We start from the raw sequence: 22222 nt of genomic DNA on the forward strand, positions 1-22222 counted from the left end.
TAATAAAGGGCCTGCACATATAGTCCCTAAGTAGGGATTGCAATTAGAATTTCTCATATAGTATTCAATAACATCTATCTAATGTTCTAATTGTCGTAGCCATTTGCTAGAATAGATAGCTAGATAGATGCACCTATCTATCTTGTCCATGCATCTATGCATCTATCTTGCCGATGCATGTGCTGGATAGATAGATACACCTAATTGCCATTTGCTAGAATAAAACCTTTAACTGGGTTTAATTAAGTTTCAAGGCATAAGGATGGTAAACATTTAGCTTATGTACTAGTTTTTAAGTAAGGGTATATTCACACACACACCCCCACATACTAGTTTTTAAGTAAGGGTATATTAACACACACCCCCACATACTCGCACGCACACACCCAACCTCACACACCCCTGCACGACTTAAAGTTAAGAGATTTTCTTTTATTTTTAGGGCTTACATTTTCTTTTTTGAAAACAAAGACCCTACTAACACTAACTTCATATCAATACATTGCACCGAACAGAATTCGACTTTTAACGACCGTGAATCAAAGAAACTGTTACTTCATTGACAGACATGGCTCCTTCGCTAGTTGATGCGTCTTTCCCTTGGCTAATACCCTTCAAAACAAATGCAGGTTGTTTTGGAGAAGGAAGAGGTGTGTCATTACCCAACATTGCAACAACTGCTGACATGTTCGGCCGATCTGTTGCATATTCTTGAACACACAAAAGCCCAATTTGAACGCATCTTGCAACTTCATTATCAGGGGTTTTGTCAACCAGTGATGAATCAACTATTTCCATGGCTTTGCCTTCTTTCCATAACTCCCAAACCTACAATTAAACAGCATGTTCGTGTGTTTAGGTTTAAATAAATAATATAAGACAAATTATTTGCATACAGTTGTACTTACATGCCCAATCAAGTTTGAGGAGGGATCATCATGATAATAAGTACTGTTCCTTTTGCCGAAGATAATCTCCAGTAGCAAAACCCCAAAGCTGTATACATCTGACTTCACTGAAAATAGTCCACGCATCGCATACTCCGGAGACATATAACCACTGCAACAACGTAATGAAATTATCACAGAACTAAAATGATATGATTAATGCTTTGCTTAAAAAAAAAAAGAAATTAGTTTGTACTATTATGCCTCGTTTGGATAGTTTCATTTCATCTCATCTCATCATTACAATTTTTTTAAATTCTCACACAAAATATAATAAACAATTCAACTTTTTCAAATTTCAAAACAATAAAAATATTAAAAAATAATATTCTAACAATATTTTATTCTACTTTCATCTAAAACTATCTCATCTCATTTCACTATTTAAACGAGGCCTAAATGTATTCTTAATTTGTAGAACACTTACTATGTTCCAACTACACGATTTGTATTTGCTTCAATTTGGTCCCCTGACTCCCCTCCAACAATTCTAGCCATACCAAAATCCGCAATTTTTGGATGCATTGCATTGTCAAGTAGAACATTGCTGGCCTTTAGATCTCTGTGGATAATCCTTAATCTTGAGTCTTGATGAAGATATAAGATCCCTCGAGCAATCCCACAAATAATCTCGAAGCATTTGCCCCAATCTAACAATGACCTTTTTGTTTCATCTGAATGAGAAGATCACAGATCTTTAGATGATTTGCTTGGTAGGTATGCTGAACACCAAAAGAAGAAGCTTACGTGAAAAGAAGACATACCAAAAATGAAAGTGTCCAAGCTTCTATTTGGCAAGTACTCATAGATTAACATCTTTTCTTCTCCTTGAACGCAATAACCCAGAATCCTCACAAGGTTTCTGTGTTGAAGTTTAGCAATGATTGCAACTTCATTCTTGAACTCTTCTATGCCTTGTCCGGAGTACTTTGATAGTCTTTTCACTGCTATTTCATTTCCATTGTATAAGCAACCCTGAAAGCAAACACCAATTTCAACCATGGTCAACATTCAGAATGGAATTACTGATGCATTGCACACTTATGAATTGAATTTCAGGGAGATTACCTTGTACACTGATCCAAAACCACCTTCTCCTAGCTTGTTAGAAACAGAGAAGTTATCCGTGGCTGCAACTATCTTACTTAGTTCAAAGAATTGTAAATCTGAATTTCTCGTACTTCCATCGAGCTCCCTTCTAGTTGAAGATTCTTCCAAGCTTGCTGCAGCGGTGGTAATGCTAAAAGTATACTTGCTTTGTCTTTTCTCTGTCATCAAACGTAGTTAGAAATTCTCAAAGTGTAAAAGAAATGAAGAAACTGCTTTAAAAATCATGTTTTACTTACCCTTTATCTTCCTCATTATGAACCAATACACAATAGAAGCCACAATAAGCAGTATTACTGCAACAGAAATCACAAGAATCGCCAGCTTTCCCTTTTTCTGAAGAAGACCATTCTTCTTTGCATATTGAGCTAAGAAAAAAAAAGGAAAGAAAAAAGAGTGAAAAACTCAATCTTTTTACGCGATTCATGAACTTGAATATTCTCCGACTTTGAAGGGATCGTGTTTTAAGTAAAAAAAAAAAAAAGAAGTAATAAAACTGGTGTACCTAAAGTGGCTGCGTCCACGCGTAGATATAAATATTGTCCTCCATTGGTATAAACTCTCGTGTCCACCAAGTTGCCGTGCCATGTAAGGCACCCAATCGCTCCCTTTGTCTCGTCTGCATTGGTGTATGCCGTACATGTACAATTATTCAAGCACTGTTGCTCGCACTCTTTCAACGACAGACTCATGTCCGCACGTGCTATCCAGGTATTCGGCACCTTCACACGTGCAAGCTTCACGAACCCTTCTCCGCTGTTGCACGTGGACACATTCATCACGCACCCGCCCGACCCATCTCTCAGGAACCAATCACGGGCCGACTTGGGTTCAAACCCGGGCAAGCACGTGCACTCGAACTTTTCCAAGTTGTTCGGGTCACAGTAACTATTTGGACCGCATTCTTGGTAGTTATCGCACTTCTCTTTCGGGGCGGACCAAAACCGGACCCACCCAGTCTCGAACCAGGTAGACCGCTCCACGACCCCAGGTTCCTCCACCATCATTCTAGTGAAAACGTTAGGAACAGTGACACCGTATTCAATGGTGATCTCATCTTGATTATCCACGTAGCTGACGTTGAAGATGTAATTCTGTGTCATTTCGGGTACGCCGCTCCATCTTTTTCCGGTCCAAGATCCGCCCCGCCACAAAGGAGCCCCATCCTCGTATAAGAACAGCTGCGGATACCCGGTTGGATCAATCGCATAGGTACAGTTGCCGGTTCCCGGGTCATCCTTGGACTTCCAAGATGTCAGGAACCTGTTCAGCCCAGTCCGGCGATCGAGCCCGAGTTTCATGAACGGAAGCAAAGTGTCGGTCGGAAAGTCAAAGCTCTGCCATATAAGGCTCTGGGTTTCTTGATAAACCAAAACGAGGTTCCCGGTGTCCAAGAGCCTAACCATGGAACGTTTCGTGGAGACAACAGAAGCGTTGGTAGACCAGATAGGGATGCTTCGGTTCGTCTCGGTGAGGACGAGGTTTCCATGACCGTCGATGGAGAGTATACCGGCAGTGTCGTCGAGAGGGTCGTCTCTGTTAGCGACCCAAACAACCGTTTTTAGTGGCACTTTGTTATACCAAATCCCGACGTAACGACGGCTAGAATTTGCAGGACTGAAAAACCCAAGTGCAAACGTTTCTCGGTGGGAGACGAGGATGTCACCGTCTTTAAGAGGCTCGTCCGGCGTTATGATGTCTAGGGAAACGCATATTTGGAGAAGGAGAGAGAGAAGCAATACTGGAGTCAATAACTGTTCAGAAGGTGAGATCATGGTTCTTCTGACGAAAGACAGCGAGCTAGCTAGCTTGATTGTTATTTTTTTGCTCTTTTATTTTTTTGTCTGGGTTGCTGTTGATGAAATCAAAATCATAAATTTTAGAACAGGGCAATCTCAACGACATCAACGAGAAAGGTCTTCGACTCTACCTGCCTCAACTTTAGGTGAGGTTTTTAATTTGAAAGGTCTTTGACAAAGACATTCGGTACAGAAAAATGCTACATGACTGCTGGACGTGTTCGAGTATATTTATATTTATATTTTAAAATTTTAAACAAATAAAATAAAAATATTAACTTATTGATAATTACTTTTTTAATCATTAAAATTAAAAAATTTACAAATAAAATAGAATACATGAGCTAAAATGAAGGAACAAAACCATAAGATAAAGTATATATTACTATTACTTATGCAGTTATATTTATTTGAAAATTGTTATTGGGTTAACACAAGTGAACAATTTGGCAACTGCAGGTGGCCCGTGGCCGCATAACAACCGCATGATCTCAAAATGGATATGGTTCGACTTTCCTTCCCTAATATATCAAAAAAAAAAAAAAAAAAAAAAAACATAAGTTACCAATTCTGGTCGAATCAAATTTTTTATTTAATTTTGATTCTTTTTTACTTTTTTATTTTTAAATAAAGATGATTTTTATAATTTATTTTTCATTTTTAAATATTAAAAATAAAATTCGGTACACTTTCGATAAGAAAAACTAAAAAGGATGCAGAGTAACAATATCCTACTGGTTTTAATTTTGCTTTTTCAAAATTCAATGCACATGATGCCTCCTAGACACATATATTTTCAAGTTGTCGTGTAAAATATAATTTGTAAAGTTTTTTCATGACATAATTTAATTTGATAGATAAATTTTAAATTTTAAATATTATAAGTTAAATCTTATCATTTAAATGATGTATATAATGTATTTTATATACTGACAAATAAAATAACTTTAAAAGAAAATTTCAAGATATATCTTAAAAAGTCTAATGAAATATCTTAAGAGCCTTGCTAGGTGCAAGTTGTTTTATCAAGAGAAATATTTTAGCTACAAAATTATCCTATAAAAATAAATCTATAAATTAATTTAACTTGTTGTGATATGTTAAATTATAAAATTATTTTTATTTAAAAATTGAGCAAATATATTATATAAAATGATATTAATTTATAAATATACTTTTAGGACGTCTCTGACTCTCTTTATAGCTTATCACTTTGATCAATCAATACATCTAGATTTTATTAGAAAAAAAACCACAAAAAATCAGCTGAGCTGTCCCTTTCGTGGTTGCGTTTTCAAACATCCACTAATTCCAGCTGCGAATTAATAAATATGGGCCCATATCATTTATTGGATCAATTGTACTTTTTTTTTTTCCGTCTATCTGCATATAGTTTACTCTAATGAGGTTTTTATTGAAATTTTCTACCCCTTTCTCTTATTTCAATTTTACTATACATTATATTATCGTTCTATTTTTTATTTTATTAAATAAAATATTATATATTTATTACTATTAAATAATTATTTATTATATATTTTTTTATCATTTCATAATGATAAATATATTACATACTATTTAATAAAATGAAAATATAATATACAATATTACTTTATTATATAGTATATATATATAGTATATTAGTATTATATATTATATAATATAATATATTTGTTTGCATGTATAGGATATTTGTTCGAATGGATCAGAATGTTGTTCGAACAATTAGGGATCGTTTGTTTTCAGAGATGAAATGAGATGAGATGAGATTAAAGTTAAAAAGTTGAATAAAATATTGTTAAAATATATTTTTTAATATTATTTTTATTTTGAGATTTGAAAAAGTTAAATTGTTTATTTTATTTTGTATGGGGATTTGAGAAAGTTATAATGATAAAATGAGATGAGATAAAATATTTTCTGAAAACAAACGAGGCTTTAGTATAGTGCATCAAACTTTATTCGAATGAAATTTTCTCTTAAAATGTATTTGAAGGAAAATTTGACGCCAAATCCATGAAATATATATCCATTCGAATGGAATATTCATCCATTCAAACTGATATATGTCATACGGAATTGATAATAAATTTCTTATTTATCTTCATTAAAGGAATATGTTAAGAAATATTTTGATTTTTTCGTTCGAACGCTTGTGATGCACGTGCACGCAAAGTTTTCTAGGTTGTTCGGGTCACAGTAACTATTTGGACCGCATTCTTGGTAGTTATTGCACTTCTCTTTCGGGGTGGATCAGAACCGGACCCACCCGATCTCATGCCAAGTAGACCGCTCCACGACCCCAGGTTCCTCCACCAACATTCTAGTGAAAACTTTAGGTACAGTGACACCGTACCGTATTCAATGGTGATCTCATCTTGATTATCCACGTAGCTGACGTTGAAGAGGTAATTCTGTGTCATTTCGGGTACGCGCTCCATCTTTGTCCGGTCCAAGATCCGCCCTGCCACAAAGGAGCTCCACCCTCGTTTAAGAACAGCTGTGGATACCCGGTTGGATCAATCGCATAGGTGCAGTTGCCGATTCCCGGGTCATCTTTGGAGTTCCAAGATGTCAAGAACCGGTTCAACCCAGTCCGGCGATGGTGCCCGAGTTTCATATATGGAAAAGGAGAGAGAGAAGCAATAATGGAGTCAATAACTGTTTAGAAGGAGAGTACATGGTTCTTCCAACGAAGACAGCGAGCTAGCTAGCTTGATTTTTATTTTTTTGCTCTTTTATTTTTTGTCTGCGGTTGTTGTTGATGAAATCAAAATCATAAATTTAAAAACGGGGCAATCTCAACAATATCAACGAGAAAGGTCTACGACTCTACCTGCCTCAACTTTAGGTGAGGTTTTTAATTTGTAAGGTCATTGACAAAGGCATTCGATACAGGGAATGGTACTTGACTGCTGGACGTGTTCGAGTATATTTATATTTTTTTAAAAAATATTTTTAAATTTTTATAAAATAAAAAAATATATTAATTTACTAATAATTACTTTTTTAACCATTAAAATTAAAAAATTTAAAAGTAAATAAAATACATGAGCAAAAATGAAGGAACAAAACTATAAGATAAAGTATATATTATTATTACTCGTGCAGTTATATGTATTTGGCCAATGCTCTTAGAAGATGTTTGGATTCAAAACATACCTCAATTCATAATTACAATTTTTTTAAATTTTCACACAAAATATAATAAACAATTCAACTTTTTTCAAATTCTAAAACAATTTTCCTAAATTTTCACATAAAATATAATAAATAATTCAACTGTTATTCTACTATTCACAAGCCATCTCAACCCATCTCAACTCATCTCTGAATCCAAACCTCTAGCGATACCTTGCAAGGCCCCTCTCTCTCTAGGAAAGGTGGGGTTTTGCTCTCTATGTCTCTCCTAGAGCACTGAGGTTTAGGTATCGTTTGGATTCGAAGATGAGTTGAGATTAGTTGTGAATAGTAGTGAGATGAATTGTGAATAGTAGTGAGATTTGTGAGTTAAAGTTGATGAATAATAATGAATAGTAGTGAGATAAGTTGAGATGAGTTGAAATGAGTTGAGATGACTTGCGAATACAAACTCTTAAATCTTATGTGAATAGCCATTAGTCTCTTCTTTCAGCTCTAGTTTACCATGGAAGAGGAACTTTCTAACTTGTATGAGGGTCTACGTTTAACCACTACAACACAATTGCTTTTTAGTGATAGTTGGAAAATAAACCGTCACTAAAAAGTGGGGGTGTTCAACCGGATCCGGATCCGGATATCCGGCCATAACCGGATCCAGATCCGGATGCTAACATCCAGGCGGTTATCCACCCGGATTAATCCGGATTTAATCCGAGCGGATAACCGGATTCAATCTGGATATCCGGATTGTAACCGAATATCCAGATTTAATTCGGATTCGGGTTATAACCGGATAAATCCGGTTTTAATTTTTTTTAAAATGACTTTAAAACTTAAAAAAAAAATGTTTTTATAGCACTTGTTTTTTAAAATGCCTAGATTTAAAAAAATAATAATTTAAATACTTTTTAAAAGATTTTTATAAAAAAAATAAATTAACAAACAAAATAAATAAAAATGCAAAATAAATAATATTGTTGTTACATCACAATGCAAAACATAAATTTACAAAAAATAAAATAAATAATAATACATCACAACTAATTAACTAAAACATAAACTTTCAAAGAACAAAAGAAATAATAATACATCACAACTAATTAAACTAAAACATAAATTTACAAAGATCAAAATGCAACATTGAGCTACTTTGTCCATCAACTTATGTATGTTGAACATACTCCTTCTCTGGCCCCTCCCTTGAAAATTCAACAATCAGCTCTGAAAATGCAGCAATATATAAGCAAGGTCTTTTCATGAGCAAATTGCAAATTGCAGATCAGGTTGACTCTAGAAGGATTACAATAAGCAAGGTCTTAATTATTTTCTATTATTTTATCGTTCTCTTTTCATTTGTATTGTTATTCCATATCTGCAAAACTGTTTGCTTGTCTGGATTCTAGTACTCAACTCAGACTGTGGAGGCCACAGCTTATAATATTATGAACAAAGGCAAAGCAAAAATAGCAGTCACTATAGCCAAACTTTTGTCATGATAACATAGTTGATGAACATTTTTAAGCACATATTTACCAAGTGTGTTAGCAATAGCTGCAACACAAAAATAAAAAATTATTGTGCATGGAAGATATTCTGCTTGCAACACAAAAATAAAAAAACAAAAAAATTAAAAATTAAAAAACAAAAAGGTAACTTAAACTTTGGGTTAGGATGTGAAGCTCCAGATCAATTTTGGCGATCTCACCTTACAAAATAAAAAAATAAAGTGGGAAAAGAGTGTATGTCTAATATCATTTGAAGACATAGCAGAAACTAGTGAAGTTTGTTATCCCCAAAACAGTGAAGCTCAATCTTAGCAAAGGAAATGCTGCAGCGGATGTGGTGTAGCACAGGGTGCAACCATTATTAATACAGCCTCTGCCACTGCTGGCCTGGAGATATCTATTGTCACTGATGCTTCTATGATTGAAAAGATCAGAAAGTGTTGAAAGCAGTCAGGGGAGCAATGCTGTGGTAAGCAGAGGCAATGTGGAGCTGGTTTTGTGGACAGCTTATCAGAAATTGTGATTAATTAGATGCTACTTCAGTACATGATTTGGTGTAAAAAAAAAAAGTGTCACTACTACAGTTGTGTTCTGCAAACAGATCAGCAGGTTGTTGACTTACTTGTAGACAGTTATTGCCAAATTTGGGTAACTTCAACTTATGCTCCAACTTAATAAGCATGATTTTCTCGTGTTTATGTCTTATTTTAGCCAATTGTATTCAATTTTAGGCATTGTGAGCATCTTTGGCACTGTGTTTGTTGGAAATGGATCAGAATTCATTTCCTTTTTGCATGTTCATTTTAGAATATAGGCAATAACTGATCATTCCACATATATGCTAATTCTTCAAGTAAGAATATCAACTCATAAAGGCTCATTGGGAACGTATGGCTAGCTTTACCAATTGTTCTCAACTTGTTCTTGATAATAATAGGTACCTATAATAGGTGTATTTTCTTTTTTAAAAAATATTCATTCTTTTACTAAATGGCTAGATAATTAGCTGTTAATCCTATATACTTTTTAGGAGTGGTAATTTCAATTAAACACCTCTTTTTAAGATCATTTGAGACAATAATGATATGTTATGATCTTGATCATGTGAGACAATAATAGGTACCCACACACACACATGACACACAAACCAGTAACGAGTTCAGCAAAAGCAATAGTGCAAAAAAATGGAGAAACCAAATTTAAAAAATAAAAATCATGTGCCTGCTGATTCAAAGCAAGACTGGGGACAAGTAGGTACTAGTAGTACTCTTGAAGTCTTAGCTAGCTCGATCTAGATTCAAAGCAAGAAATACAATTTATTCATACTCCTACATGCAATTACAATGAAACATTCATCAAAACCTAGATATGGTCCCCTTCCATTCTCATAGAAGGCATAATGCCATAAACCCACTGTAATGGTAAGAAAACTAAATCTCATGTGGAAAACAGAGTAAAAGAAAAATAATATAAACCAAACAAACAGAGTATTACATAAAACATTGATTAAAACTAAATCCCATGTGAAAAATAGAGTAAAGGAAAAAATTCACTAATAAGGTATCGAAATAAGCTTACAGAGCAAAGGAAAATACCTTAAGAGCTTAGAGAGAGAGAGAGAATATGGACGATAGCCTCCGCGTGTCTCACCCAGATGTGCAAAGCAATTCGAAGTTTCTGTTTCCGTGTTTCGGTCAGGTCGAAAGATTGAGAGAGAACAGAGCCTTGAGAGAGAAGGCCAGAAGGGATTCGGGGATTGGAAAGACTTGAGAGAGAAGGCCATAAGGGACTTTGAGACCGAGAGAGAAGGCGGATTCAAGAAGATGTCAAGACGAGAAGGTAGATTCGAGAAGACGTCGAGACGAGAAAGCGGATTCGAGAAGGCGGATGCAAGTGCAAACCCTAATCGATGCGAGAAGATGATAAACTCATAAAGGGGCGGATTTTTTCTTTTTAAAGGACCCGGTTACGGATAACCGGGTCACATAACCGGATCCGTAACCGGAATATTACTAACCACCCGGATGCACCCGGGTTTCCGGGTTCCGGACCGGACCGGAAAAAAAATTGGTCCGGATGCACACCCCTACTAAAAAGCCTTTTCTGTGACGGTTTCTGGAAACCTTCAGTAAAGAAAGATGAGATTTTTTTACGTTCCAACGTATGGAAAATTTACGTTCGAATGTTACGTATACGTTCGAACATTGTAGCTACTTACACGTGAAATGTTTGGCGCCGTTCGAACATTAGTAATTAACGTTCGAACGTTAATTGTAAATTTAAGTTAAATATGACTCTAATTTAAAAATTATGTGATTTTTATAGTGTGCATAATTTGTGAATGAGTCTAAAAAATTGACTTGTATATATTTATATATACACAATTTGTAAAATATAATTATATATTATATACACATATGTAAATATATATTTGAAGTGCGTGATTTAGTATTAAAGTTGGAAAATATAACATTAAAAAAGATTGAGAATTGAAATTAAAAAACCATAGAAATATTAAATAATATTGATCCTTACATATATTAAAAATAAAATACAAAATATGATAGAATTTCGTAAACAACACTCAGATGATAGCTTTGTTTGCAAAATTCATACTCCGTATCTCCTCAGTTAATGTATCAACCTTGTAGTTGAGGATACCTACACGATGGGCTATCTCGGTAACAGATGCCTCTACAGCCCTGAGCGATCGATCGATTTTACGATCGATATGCGTAGTCAGCTGTGAGATCACCTCATCAACCCAAGTAAGCCGCGCATCTCCCGCAGATGTACTTGTCGGCTGCTGACTACTACTCCCCACACCTGGCTCAGGCTGCGTTGGAGGAACTAGATCCTCTACAGGGGTGGTTGACGTCCTCTCGCCTGCCCAATGCTACGTCGATGCATGGTCATGTCGAGGGGGCTCATCTAATCTTTGATCCGCTTCTCCGATTGGATTGATACTCTCCTAGCAAGTAATAGCCGGCTGATCTGGACACCGTATGAGAGATTATCCTTGGAGACGATGCTCACCTCGTAACAAATCCTCTCAAAGATGTCTAGTAGCAAATCTATGGGATCTCCATATGCCACTCATATAAAAAACTGTGCCCAAAGTTGACTAAATGTGGTTTTATGTGCCACAGGATTTACGTTTATTGTAACAATAAGGTGCAACATGTGGAAGAAAGGTAGCATATGGTTTTGGTTGAAGGCGTTCTTCCTCTCGATCTGTGTGCAATCTCTCCCAGTATCCTCGACCTCTGAGCGATCTGTATTTCTGGCTGATGCTGGCTCAAATGGGCCAGTAGATGATGCAAAAGTGCCTACATCCTCACCGGGTTTGCCGTGTGCATATGTAGTTGTACGGACCATGCCTAGAGAGTCAGCCACAGTCGATGTCTCAACTCCTCGACGAATCCTGAGGTGGTTGGCAATGACATCCGGTGAAATCTCAATGGAAATACAGCATACAGTCACGGTGTAAGAGGATGCGTCCTTATGCATGTCACACATCCCCATATAGAACTCTTGAACCATTGAGGTGTATACCTTCCCCCTCAATGTGCAGATATGTCTCCAGCCTCTATTGACGAAAACATCTTTGATGTTCGTTTGCTCCCATTTGAGTTTGTCGAACTCATTGATCAGGACCTTTCGCTCCACCATAACAGTACGAGCCCCAATACATGCAGCGTCCTGAGTAGCTCCTTCCCTCCCTCGTTTCCTAGTATGCAAAGGATGAGTCATAGCTTGAAAATAAAAAAAGAAAAAAAATTATTTGCATTGATGCATTTTTCGTGTTAATTTTAAGTTGCTTTGCATTAACATTCGAGCATAGTAAAACAAATGGTCGAACGTTCAGATAAAACATTCGGTGTATATCCTTTACGTTCTTACGTAAAATACATACGTGTGAACATATAATATACACGTTCGAATGTAAGTAGTAAATAAATTTAAATGACGTACGTTCAGATGTTTATGTTATACGTTTGAATGTATGGGTTTTACGTGCGAACATAAAGGATACACGTCCGAACGTTGAAGCATAAATAAATTTAAACAGTAATATGTTTGGACATTATAATTAAACGTTTGGACGTAAATATTACGAAAAATATTGTCCGAATGTAAAAAAATATACGTTCAAACGTAGATGACATAACGGCTATGTAATTGAAACTTTGTACTTTCGAATGTTTGTCGATTGATTTTCTAAAATATTGACTATAATATATTATATTATTAATATATGTTATATATTATAATGTATACTATAATATATAGCATACTATATCTAATATTATATTATAATATATATAGTATATTATAGTATATATATATTTTTTATAGAAGAGCCGAGATCATCTGTCCATGAGTGACCCCTTTCCAAATTTTATTAATAGCCCTCACTTTTGGCGGAGGAATACCGTGGTTATAGACCGACACCTAGTATTACAAAAAATTCCTCTCCCAGGTGTCAAAATTACCAAAAAAACATCAAATTAAAGACTTACTAAAAAGGACAACCAAGCAAAAACCAATCCTATAAAAAAAACCACCAAAAACCAATAATGTTAACCCAAAAAATATAACGACACAAACACTTACCAAACCAACCTAAAATACCGCATGGACATGACGCTAACAGCAACGCAATGAAGGCAAACCCAGGGTATCCAAACGGATTAAACCACGAAGCACCCTAGGCACCTCCCTAAAAAATCTCCACTCAGAATTAAGACCCAACGCACCACTCCGGGCCAACCAATCCGCAGCTTTATTTCCTTCTCTATAAACATGACGAACTACGCACACCATAGAATCCATAAGAGCCAACGTATCTTCCCAAAAATCTTCCAAGTATCACACACCACACCTTCTCCTCTTCCACCACGAAATCACCACTTGAGAATCTAATTCAATTTCCACAAAATTAATCCCCAGTTCCTTACAGGCTTTGAGTCCCTGAAGAACAGCTAACAACTCCGCTCTATTGCTGGTTCCGACTCCAATATAAGAATTAAAAGCATAAACCATAAGACCTCGATCGTTCCTAATGATACCGCCCACCCCTGAAGAACCTGGATTACCAAGACTACTCCCATCTGTATTCAATTTAAACCACCCTTGAGCTGGCTTTTGCCAAGCCACTATCTTTAAATACTTCCTATCAGGAACCAATGCTGGAATATTCAATGACTGTAACACCTGAGATTCATGTGTAGAACATTTGCTAACCTTTTTCATATCTCGAACTACTAATCCCATCCATCTACTAATAGAAAGCCGAACCGAAAAAATAGACTAAAGCCTTCCCTCCATACGTGCAGTACATCGTCTACACCAAAGATGCCAAATAATAATAGAAGATAGAAGCCCCACTATTATTCCCAGCTGAGAATTAGAAGATGCCCGTCGAAACCAAATTTGCACCGTCTCCCTCCAACTAAGACCAATAGGAATACCAAAAATAGATCCATAAAAATGCCATATTGCCGATGCAAACTCACTTGTAAGTAACACATGGTTTTGATCTTCATAATTACCTTCATCACAACAATCACAACGAGAAACTATCTGGATCCCAATGCGCCGAAGACGATCATCTACGCTTAAGGCCATGTTCCACACTTTCCACATTAAAACCGAAATTTTAAGTGGAAGTAACTTATGCCACACCCAAGGATGCCACTCTATACTAGATCCTTGTACTCTAATGTAATCCCAAGCGGATTTAGTAGAAAAATTCCCACTGTCATTCTTCATCCAGATCAAGACATCAGAGCCTCCCTTACACCCAGCCAAAGCCTCAACAATATCCTCCACATTATCCTGACCAACCAACGTACTCAAAAACTCCACATCCCAACTATTGGACAACTTACACTCTTTAACTTTCAACATCGGATTACCCACTATCTGGAACTCATCAATTAGAGGACCCCCATCTCTCCATTTGTCATACCAAAATAAAATATTACCATCTCTAACTCTCCACTTAGCATTATTAAGAACACTCAGAATACTTTTGACAATCATTTTTCAAAACCTCGTTCCTTTTCTCATATCAATAAGACACCAAATCGAAGATCCCACATATTTTCCTTTAAAGAAACTAGCCCACAGGGATTCTCCTTTCAAAAGATTTCATGCAAACCTCATGTGCAAAGCTTTTTGTATATCTCCCAAATTCCGCAAACCAAGACCACCCTCCTCTATTGACTTACAAATACTCTCCCATGCCACCCACTTTTTTTTCCTTTTACCATTAATCTCTCCCCAAAAAAATGTGCTCAACATTCAATTTAGTTCTTTAATAATAGATTGGGGAACCTGCAATACTGCAAATATATGTAAAGCCATACTAGACAGCACATGGCGAAGTAAAATTAAACGGCCACCCGCTGATAATAATTTCATTTTCCAACCACTGATTTTGTTCCAGACTTTGTTAATCATCTCCTCTAGATGCTCATGCTTAAGACGCCCCAATACAATCGGAACCCCAAGATATTTAAAAGGAAACAAGCCTTCGGAGAACCCTGTCAGCCTTTTAAGAGCTCTCTTTCTTACTAACGAAATTTTTGGAGAATAAAATATGGCCGTCTTTTCTTTACTAAGTTGCTGACCTGACCGATTTTCATACTTTTCAAAAACCAACAACAGTTCCTTCACCGATTTCTTTCCTCCATTCAGAAAATAACAATATCATCAGCGTACATAAGGTGAGAAATATGAGGAGTCCTTCTTGATTGGGAAAATTTAGCAATCTTTTTTTTAACAAAGCTTTGTTTCAAAAGTCTAGAAAGCACTTCTTGAAGGATAATAAAGAGATAAGGCGAAAGGGGATCCCCTTGGCGCAAACCCCGCCTCCCTTGAAAGAAACCTTTCGTCGTTCCATTAAGCATCACAGAATACCACACATTCGAAATACAAGCACGAATAAGTTCACAAAAAGAAGAAGGAAAGCCAAAACACCTCAATACCTCAATCAAAAAGTTCCACTCCACCCGATCATATGCTTTAGCCATATCAACTTTAATCATTATATTACCACCGTGTGTCGTCCTCTTCAATGAGTGAACCATTTCCTGGGTAAGACTGATATTCTCAAAAATACTCCGCCCAGGTATAAACGCTCCTTGCTCTAGATAAATCATTTTGGGAAGAAGACCTGTCATACGATTCACAATAATTTTCGAACAAATTTTATAGAAGACTGAACAAAGGCTTATTGGCCTAAATTTATCAAACCCCGAAGGCACATCTACCTTCGGGATAAGCACAATAAAAGAAGTCGAATAAAATCTCGGAAGGCGTTTGGATAGAAAAAATTCTGAAATAGCTTCTAAGACCTCAACTTTAACCACCTCCCAGCAACTCATAAAAAAACCCGCGCCAAAACCATCTGGGCCCGGGGAACTATTAATAGGAATAGATGATAGGGCCTCTTTCACTTCAACCAACGAAGGGATCCCACAAAGCCGGACACAATCCTCTTCATTAATAACCGACGATATCAATCTAGTTAAATCAGGCACCTCCCTTGCCGGATTAGATCTCTGAAGAAACTCAGAAAAATAATCAACATCACCAAGATGAATTTCTTCCTGAGAATTAAACTCCATCCCATTTGAAGTTCTCAACTTATGAATTTTCCTATGCCTTTTATTAGATAACCACACATGAAAAATTTTGTGTTCCTATCACCATCCATTCTCCATTTGATTTTAGCCATCTGCGCCAGTCTTATATCCTCCCTTCGCCTCCAAGAATACAACTCATTAGAACACCTCACTAGCTCCCTTTCAATATCATTATCCCAATCTCTCTGCAACAAATGTTCAAGACTCTCAACCTTATCTTCAAGAATAGCAATATGATTATTAGTTCTCCCAAACACCCTCTTGTTCCATTCACGTAACGCCACCTTAAGCTTTTTAAGTTTGCTAGCTAATTTAAAAAGCCCCGAACCTGTGACAGATTCAGACCACACATTTTGAACAAAATTCATAAAATCCGGGTGTTCAACCCACATTTGCTGAAATCGAAATGGAGGGGGGCCATAAGAGAAAGGATCAATTAAAAATTCTATAAACATAGGACAATGATCCGACGTTGTCCTTGGAAGATACGAACAATGAGCATTCGGGAATAAAGTCAGGAAATTTGCATCAAGTAACACTCGATCCAACTTTGCCCAAGCTCTAGATAATCCCTGCTGACCATTGCACCATGTAAACTTACCTCCTTGTGAATTCATTTCCATCAGCCCGCCCTGATGAATCCATCTATTAAACTCATCCATTGCAACTCTATTCCGTGGACGCCCACCACACCTTTCCACATCCGACCGAATTATGTTGAAGTCCCCAGCAAACAAGCAAGGCTCAACACCCATTCTATCCGAACTCAGCTCCTCCCAAATCATCTGTCTCTCATACCTATTACACTTAGCATAAATAAAATTGCCCAAGAAATGAAAATCTCCTTCGCTAATACGTAAAGACACGTACTGCGAACTCCTGCGGACCACCTGCACATCCACTTCATTTTTCCAAAACACCCAGATTTTTCCACCATCATTCTCATTTGTTATCACCTTATCAAACTGCAATATCCGCATGAAACTCTGGATTTTATCCACACTCTGAAAAGGTTCCAGCAACACTGCCATCTTTGGCTTATGTTTAGACAGCAGTTTTTGTAAACGTCTCTTAAAAGTACCTAAACCTCTTATATTCCAGACTAATATTGAACCAGTCATTGAGTAAACTTTTGTGTTCTAGTGATCACCCGCCTGGAGCTCCTAATTTTCTCAAACTGTCGCTTTTGATATTTTCTCTTTACAACTTCATCTTCTGCATCTGAATGATATTCCTTCTCCTGCAAAAATACTTCCGCATTTTTCTCAAGTTCCGGATCAGACATCGAACCATCTTCCAAGCGTACCTCTTCCTCATGAACATTATTAACCTCCCTTTCTGCAGAACTAGGAACTACTTCCCCCTCCCTCATGTCCGTTTCCAACTCTGTTTCCATTAAGTGGTTCGAGCAATCCATTTTTCCTTCAAAACTTACTGGGTTTATTTCTTCCGCAAGATCCGCAATCTCAAGATTTTCCTCTCGATCCTTTTCCAGTTCCAACTCCTCAACCAAAAGAATGGGATCACCTAACACCCGATTCTCTTCAGTACCTTTGTTTGTTTCAACTTCTGTATCCTCAACAACTGGGGTAGTAATCTTTTCCGTCGGCTCTTCCACAATCGGTTCTTGTTGTCGAACCCACACATTACTTCTTGCACTCTTTTTCCCAGCACGGCAAGTCTTTAAATTGTGCCCTTGTATTTTACACTTAGAACAAAACGCAGACAGAGTTTCATATATAATTTCTTGCTTTCGGCTAGTTCCCAGACCAGGCATCCCAATCTAAAAATAAGGTAAAGGTTTCTTTGCAGCATCCATTTCCACACAAATACGAGCACCATCGGTTCGAGTAACACAACGAGTAGAGTTATCACTTCTAATAAATCAACCAATAGGGGCTGTAAGAATTTTAAGAAAGGACTCATGATAATAGTTAGGAGGCAAACCTGGAAGTACAATCCACACCGGTACAATTGAGGGTTCTTCTTCTTCTTTAAAGTTTGGAGTCCAGTGAAATGGACGGTAATGAATCCCGTCTACATCATTAACTTCACGAGCCAGAGCCTTCATGCAGTCTTCTTCCGAAACCATTCTAATAAATACATTCCGAGGATGCCTCATGTTAGAAACGACTGGAATGCCATCAAGATTCCATCGCTTTTGAATGAAGGCCCTAATGGCATCCAAGGATGGTCGGTTCCTCAGAAACTTCAAAACAATCGAGTACCGAAAAGGCTCGGCAGATCGTTGGATTTCCTCCTTAGAAAACTAGAAAAAAATTTCGCCATCCTTGGTTTTCGGCAGATGGTGCGCCACAGACATTTTTGGAAGAGGCTGAGGAACCACCGATACGAGATCCACGAAGAGACGTCGACCTCCATTGTTAGCAGCAGCAGCCATAGAGTACTTGCGTCAAAAGTAGCAAGAAAAAACTTTCAAGAAGAAAGCCATTCTTGGAGTGTTCTTGGAGCATCGTATTTCTTCATATGTGTTATAGTATATATATACACTATATAATATATATATATATAGTGTATTATATATATATATATAGTATAATATATATCCAATATTATATTATATATTATAATATTATAATATATATACTATATATAGGATCTATTATAAACTAATGAAAACAACATTAGGACTGCAAGCTCTTATTACTAGCTCAAAATGATATACTTTATTATTACAATATAGTACACAAAATTCTAGTATACAAATTGCTAAACAAATTAATTGGAATCAAATTACCCTCCCTAATAAATGACAATTAGAAAATATTACTCCATTACTTAAAATAGAAAATAATTCTAAAGACGATCTTGAATACATAGATCAAAAAATGGAGAGAACAGTCCAAATTGCCTTTCAACCTTTTAGAAGATCTTCATCACATTATTCTTCTCCAGCACCTCTTAATTATCATACACCCAGATATGTTATTACATCAATTTCTCGAAATAAATCTCAAAATTTTGACAACAAATCCCAAAATCTAGATATACAGATTCGAAAAATTATTTCTGGAATATTATTGATACACTAGTATATACTGCTAATCATCCGGATAAGGCATCCACCTCTCATAATCCTGAAAATAAACATTCTTCTCCAATATATTCACAAGTGATATAGAGATGATTCCCAAATATACACCTTGAATAAAGAAGAATTTAAAATTAACAAAGAATGTCTTAAACAAGATTATATTACAAAAGAAAAAAGTCACAAAAGATTAATATTTTTCTCAACTTTTTCAAAAATATAAAGAGATTATATTAAAAAAAAATATTACGAGTACTTAGAAAGAATACAAATTAATATACATTTCTTTACATGGTTTGAAATTTATAAATGAAATCAATTGTCAACTATAAATAGGACTAATAATCAATGGATTAAAGAAGAAAATAATTATATTATTTATGAAAAATATCCTCCTTTTGAAGCCATTAAATTCAATAAAAAAAATACTCAATCCATTACCTATGATGGATTCCCAAGACCCGTTCGATCTGAAATTAACAAATTATGATCCTCAAATGATGTGATTCCAGAAAATTATTGCTATATAGTATATATATAGTGTATTATATATATATATACACTATATATATAATACTATATATATTATATAGTACTATATAGTACTATATATATAGTGTATTATATATATATAAGTTTTGTTGATAGTTTTATTAATTATATATTATTGATTTATATATATAGTATACTATAATATACTATATATAGTCCAGATTACTCACCCTGGCATTCGAACAAGCGGGTTATATGAAAGAAGAAAATGGTTACAAATGTTAGTATTTTTCTCAACTTTTTAAAAATAAAAAGAGATTATATTGAAGAGAAATATTATAAGTATCTAGAAAAATACATATATATATAACTATTATATTAATAAATACTAACTATTGAATAAAAGTAACGTTTGAACGTTAATGTTATATTCCCACTCGATTTTCTCATATTTGTGATAATCTTTCCACTTTCGAATGTTTCAATTTAACGTGCGAACATGAATAGACATATATGAGAGGAAATCAATTGGTATTCGAACGTACAATTATAATACATTCGAACACGAGAAGAAAAATGCGAGAAATTTCCCGCTAGATTTAGGCACCTCTATGATGATCTGAAACGTTCGGACATTAAAATTTTATGTCCGAACGTTAGTCGATGAAATCCTTGGGAATTTATAAACTTTCGAGTGCCAAATTTTCTAACGTTTGAACATGAAAATAAAATTGCGGGAAATTTTTTGCTAGATTTCGGGCTCTGTCATAGTTAAATATGTTCGAACATGTATAGCCAACGTCCGAACGTTATCCGCAAAAAATTTACTTGAGTTTTTTAACGTTCAAACGTCATCTAAAAGTTGAGTGGGATATTTTAACATTCGAACGTTACATCTAAAGATTTAGTTTTTGAATGAATACATGCACGGGAGACAGCAGACTCATTTCTGCTCCTTCTCCCGTGCGCGCAAATAACCTAGAGAGAGAGAGACAGTGAGAGAGGGTTTTCGTGGATTTGAGAGAGAGAGGGTTAGAGTGAGAGAGAGTTGAGTGAGAGAGGATCATGGGTTAAGAGAGAGAGAGAGAGAGTTAATTAATATTTTAAAACTCTAGTTCCATTGATTTTGGTAAGGAAAAACTAATTTTCTTTTGTATTTTTTTGAGTTTTATGATAGTTGTCTTGTGTTTTTGTTATATATATGCTTCTAATAAGTTAGTGCTGTATTGTTTTGGAAGATTGGTTGGTTTAGCAAGTTGGAAGCTTTTAATTTGTAAGAGGATATTGTGAGCGCTAGGTATATTTCTAAACTTTAACAATATGTTTATACATTTTGTTGTGATTTTATGCTCACTCTTAAAATATTATGATTATTATTTGTGAATAGTTTGTGAGTTTATAGTATTCATTGATGAATTAATATGTATAGAAATATTGTTGTGGGAATATTGTGAATATATTGTGATATGGATTTGAAATATTGTGATTATTGTTTGTGAATTTTTATTGAATATGTTTAGATGGTTAGAAATAGATTGTGTTTAGGTTATAGATTTATATGAATTTTTTGATATAATATTTTTAGGTGTTCTTTGAATTTATGAGTGCTAGGTATATTTCTAAAGTTTAGTAATATGTTTATACATGTTGTTGTGATTTTATGCTTAGTCTTGAAATATTGTGATTATTGTTAGTGAATATTGTGATTATTGTTCATTGATGAATTATATACTTATTGTCTATATAAATAAATAACTCACTCAATTAAGTATAACAATTAAAATTATAATTTAGGAATGATAATAATTAAAATTATATATCAACCTTTGAAATTATATATAACAATTATATAATAACAATTAAGATTACATAGGTATCAATTAACAATATCCTAAGATATATAATAACAATTAAAATTATAATTTAGGAATAATAATCCGAGATCAATCATTATAGTATTTCGTATAGAATAGCTCCAGCCAATCCAAAATCACTATAAAATACTTTGTTACCTGTTGAAAAATCTGAAGTTTTGATTCCATAACTATTAATTTTTATTTTTTTATAAATTAATAATGTCACCTTCTAGTAGTATTATATTATTAAACTAGAGAGAGATGAAAGAATATGTGAAAAAGTTTTATGTCTTGTACACAACGAGGGAGAATGATCTTGAAGAAATGTCTAAATTTTAGTCTAATTGCTTGACTGTTAAAGTCTCTCCAGCCTTGAGAGTTGTCAAGGTCGGAGAGGCAATTAGACTAAAATTTAGACATTTCTTTAAGATCATTCTTCCTCGTTGTGTATTGTTAAGAAACTTGTTCATATATTCTTTCATCTCTCTCTAGTTTAACAATGTAACACTACTAGAAGGTGACATTGTTAATTTAAAAACATGAGGATATTGTTTGTAGTGTTTTTTTTATAGATATGGTGTGGCATTGCATAAATAATCTTACACCCATTTGGGAATTAGTGTACATTTATATGTTCACTAATTCCTGAATTGTCCAGTGTGGACATT

The 22222-nt window shown here is 35.1% G+C and overlaps 1 protein-coding gene across 2 annotated transcripts in view; it reads right to left on the reverse strand.

Moving 5' to 3' along the window:
* Positions 1–265: 265 nt before the first annotated feature.
* Positions 266–22222, reverse strand: part of LOC121265540 (G-type lectin S-receptor-like serine/threonine-protein kinase At1g11410) — a 92972-nt gene continuing 71015 nt past the window's right edge. The window contains exons 1-7 of one of the 2 annotated variants that reach the window (XM_041169205.1): positions 2560–3861; positions 2294–2422; positions 2016–2215; positions 1712–1922; positions 1375–1621; positions 909–1059; positions 266–828 (exon numbers count right to left, since the gene is read on the reverse strand). In XM_041169205.1, the coding sequence (XP_041025139.1) occupies positions 526–828; positions 909–1059; positions 1375–1621; positions 1712–1922; positions 2016–2215; positions 2294–2422; positions 2560–3829 (2511 nt within the window). In that variant the 5' untranslated portion in view covers positions 3830–3861 and the 3' untranslated portion in view covers positions 266–525. Of the gene's footprint in view, positions 829–908; positions 1060–1374; positions 1622–1711; positions 1923–2015; positions 2216–2293; positions 2423–2559; positions 3862–22222 lie in introns of those variants that run through there. The other variant, XM_041169206.1, reaches the window with a different exon arrangement.

Source organism: Juglans microcarpa x Juglans regia, chromosome 5D (genome assembly GCF_004785595.1).
Source record: "Juglans microcarpa x Juglans regia isolate MS1-56 chromosome 5D, Jm3101_v1.0, whole genome shotgun sequence".
Classification (NCBI taxonomy): domain Eukaryota; kingdom Viridiplantae; phylum Streptophyta; class Magnoliopsida; order Fagales; family Juglandaceae; genus Juglans; species Juglans microcarpa x Juglans regia.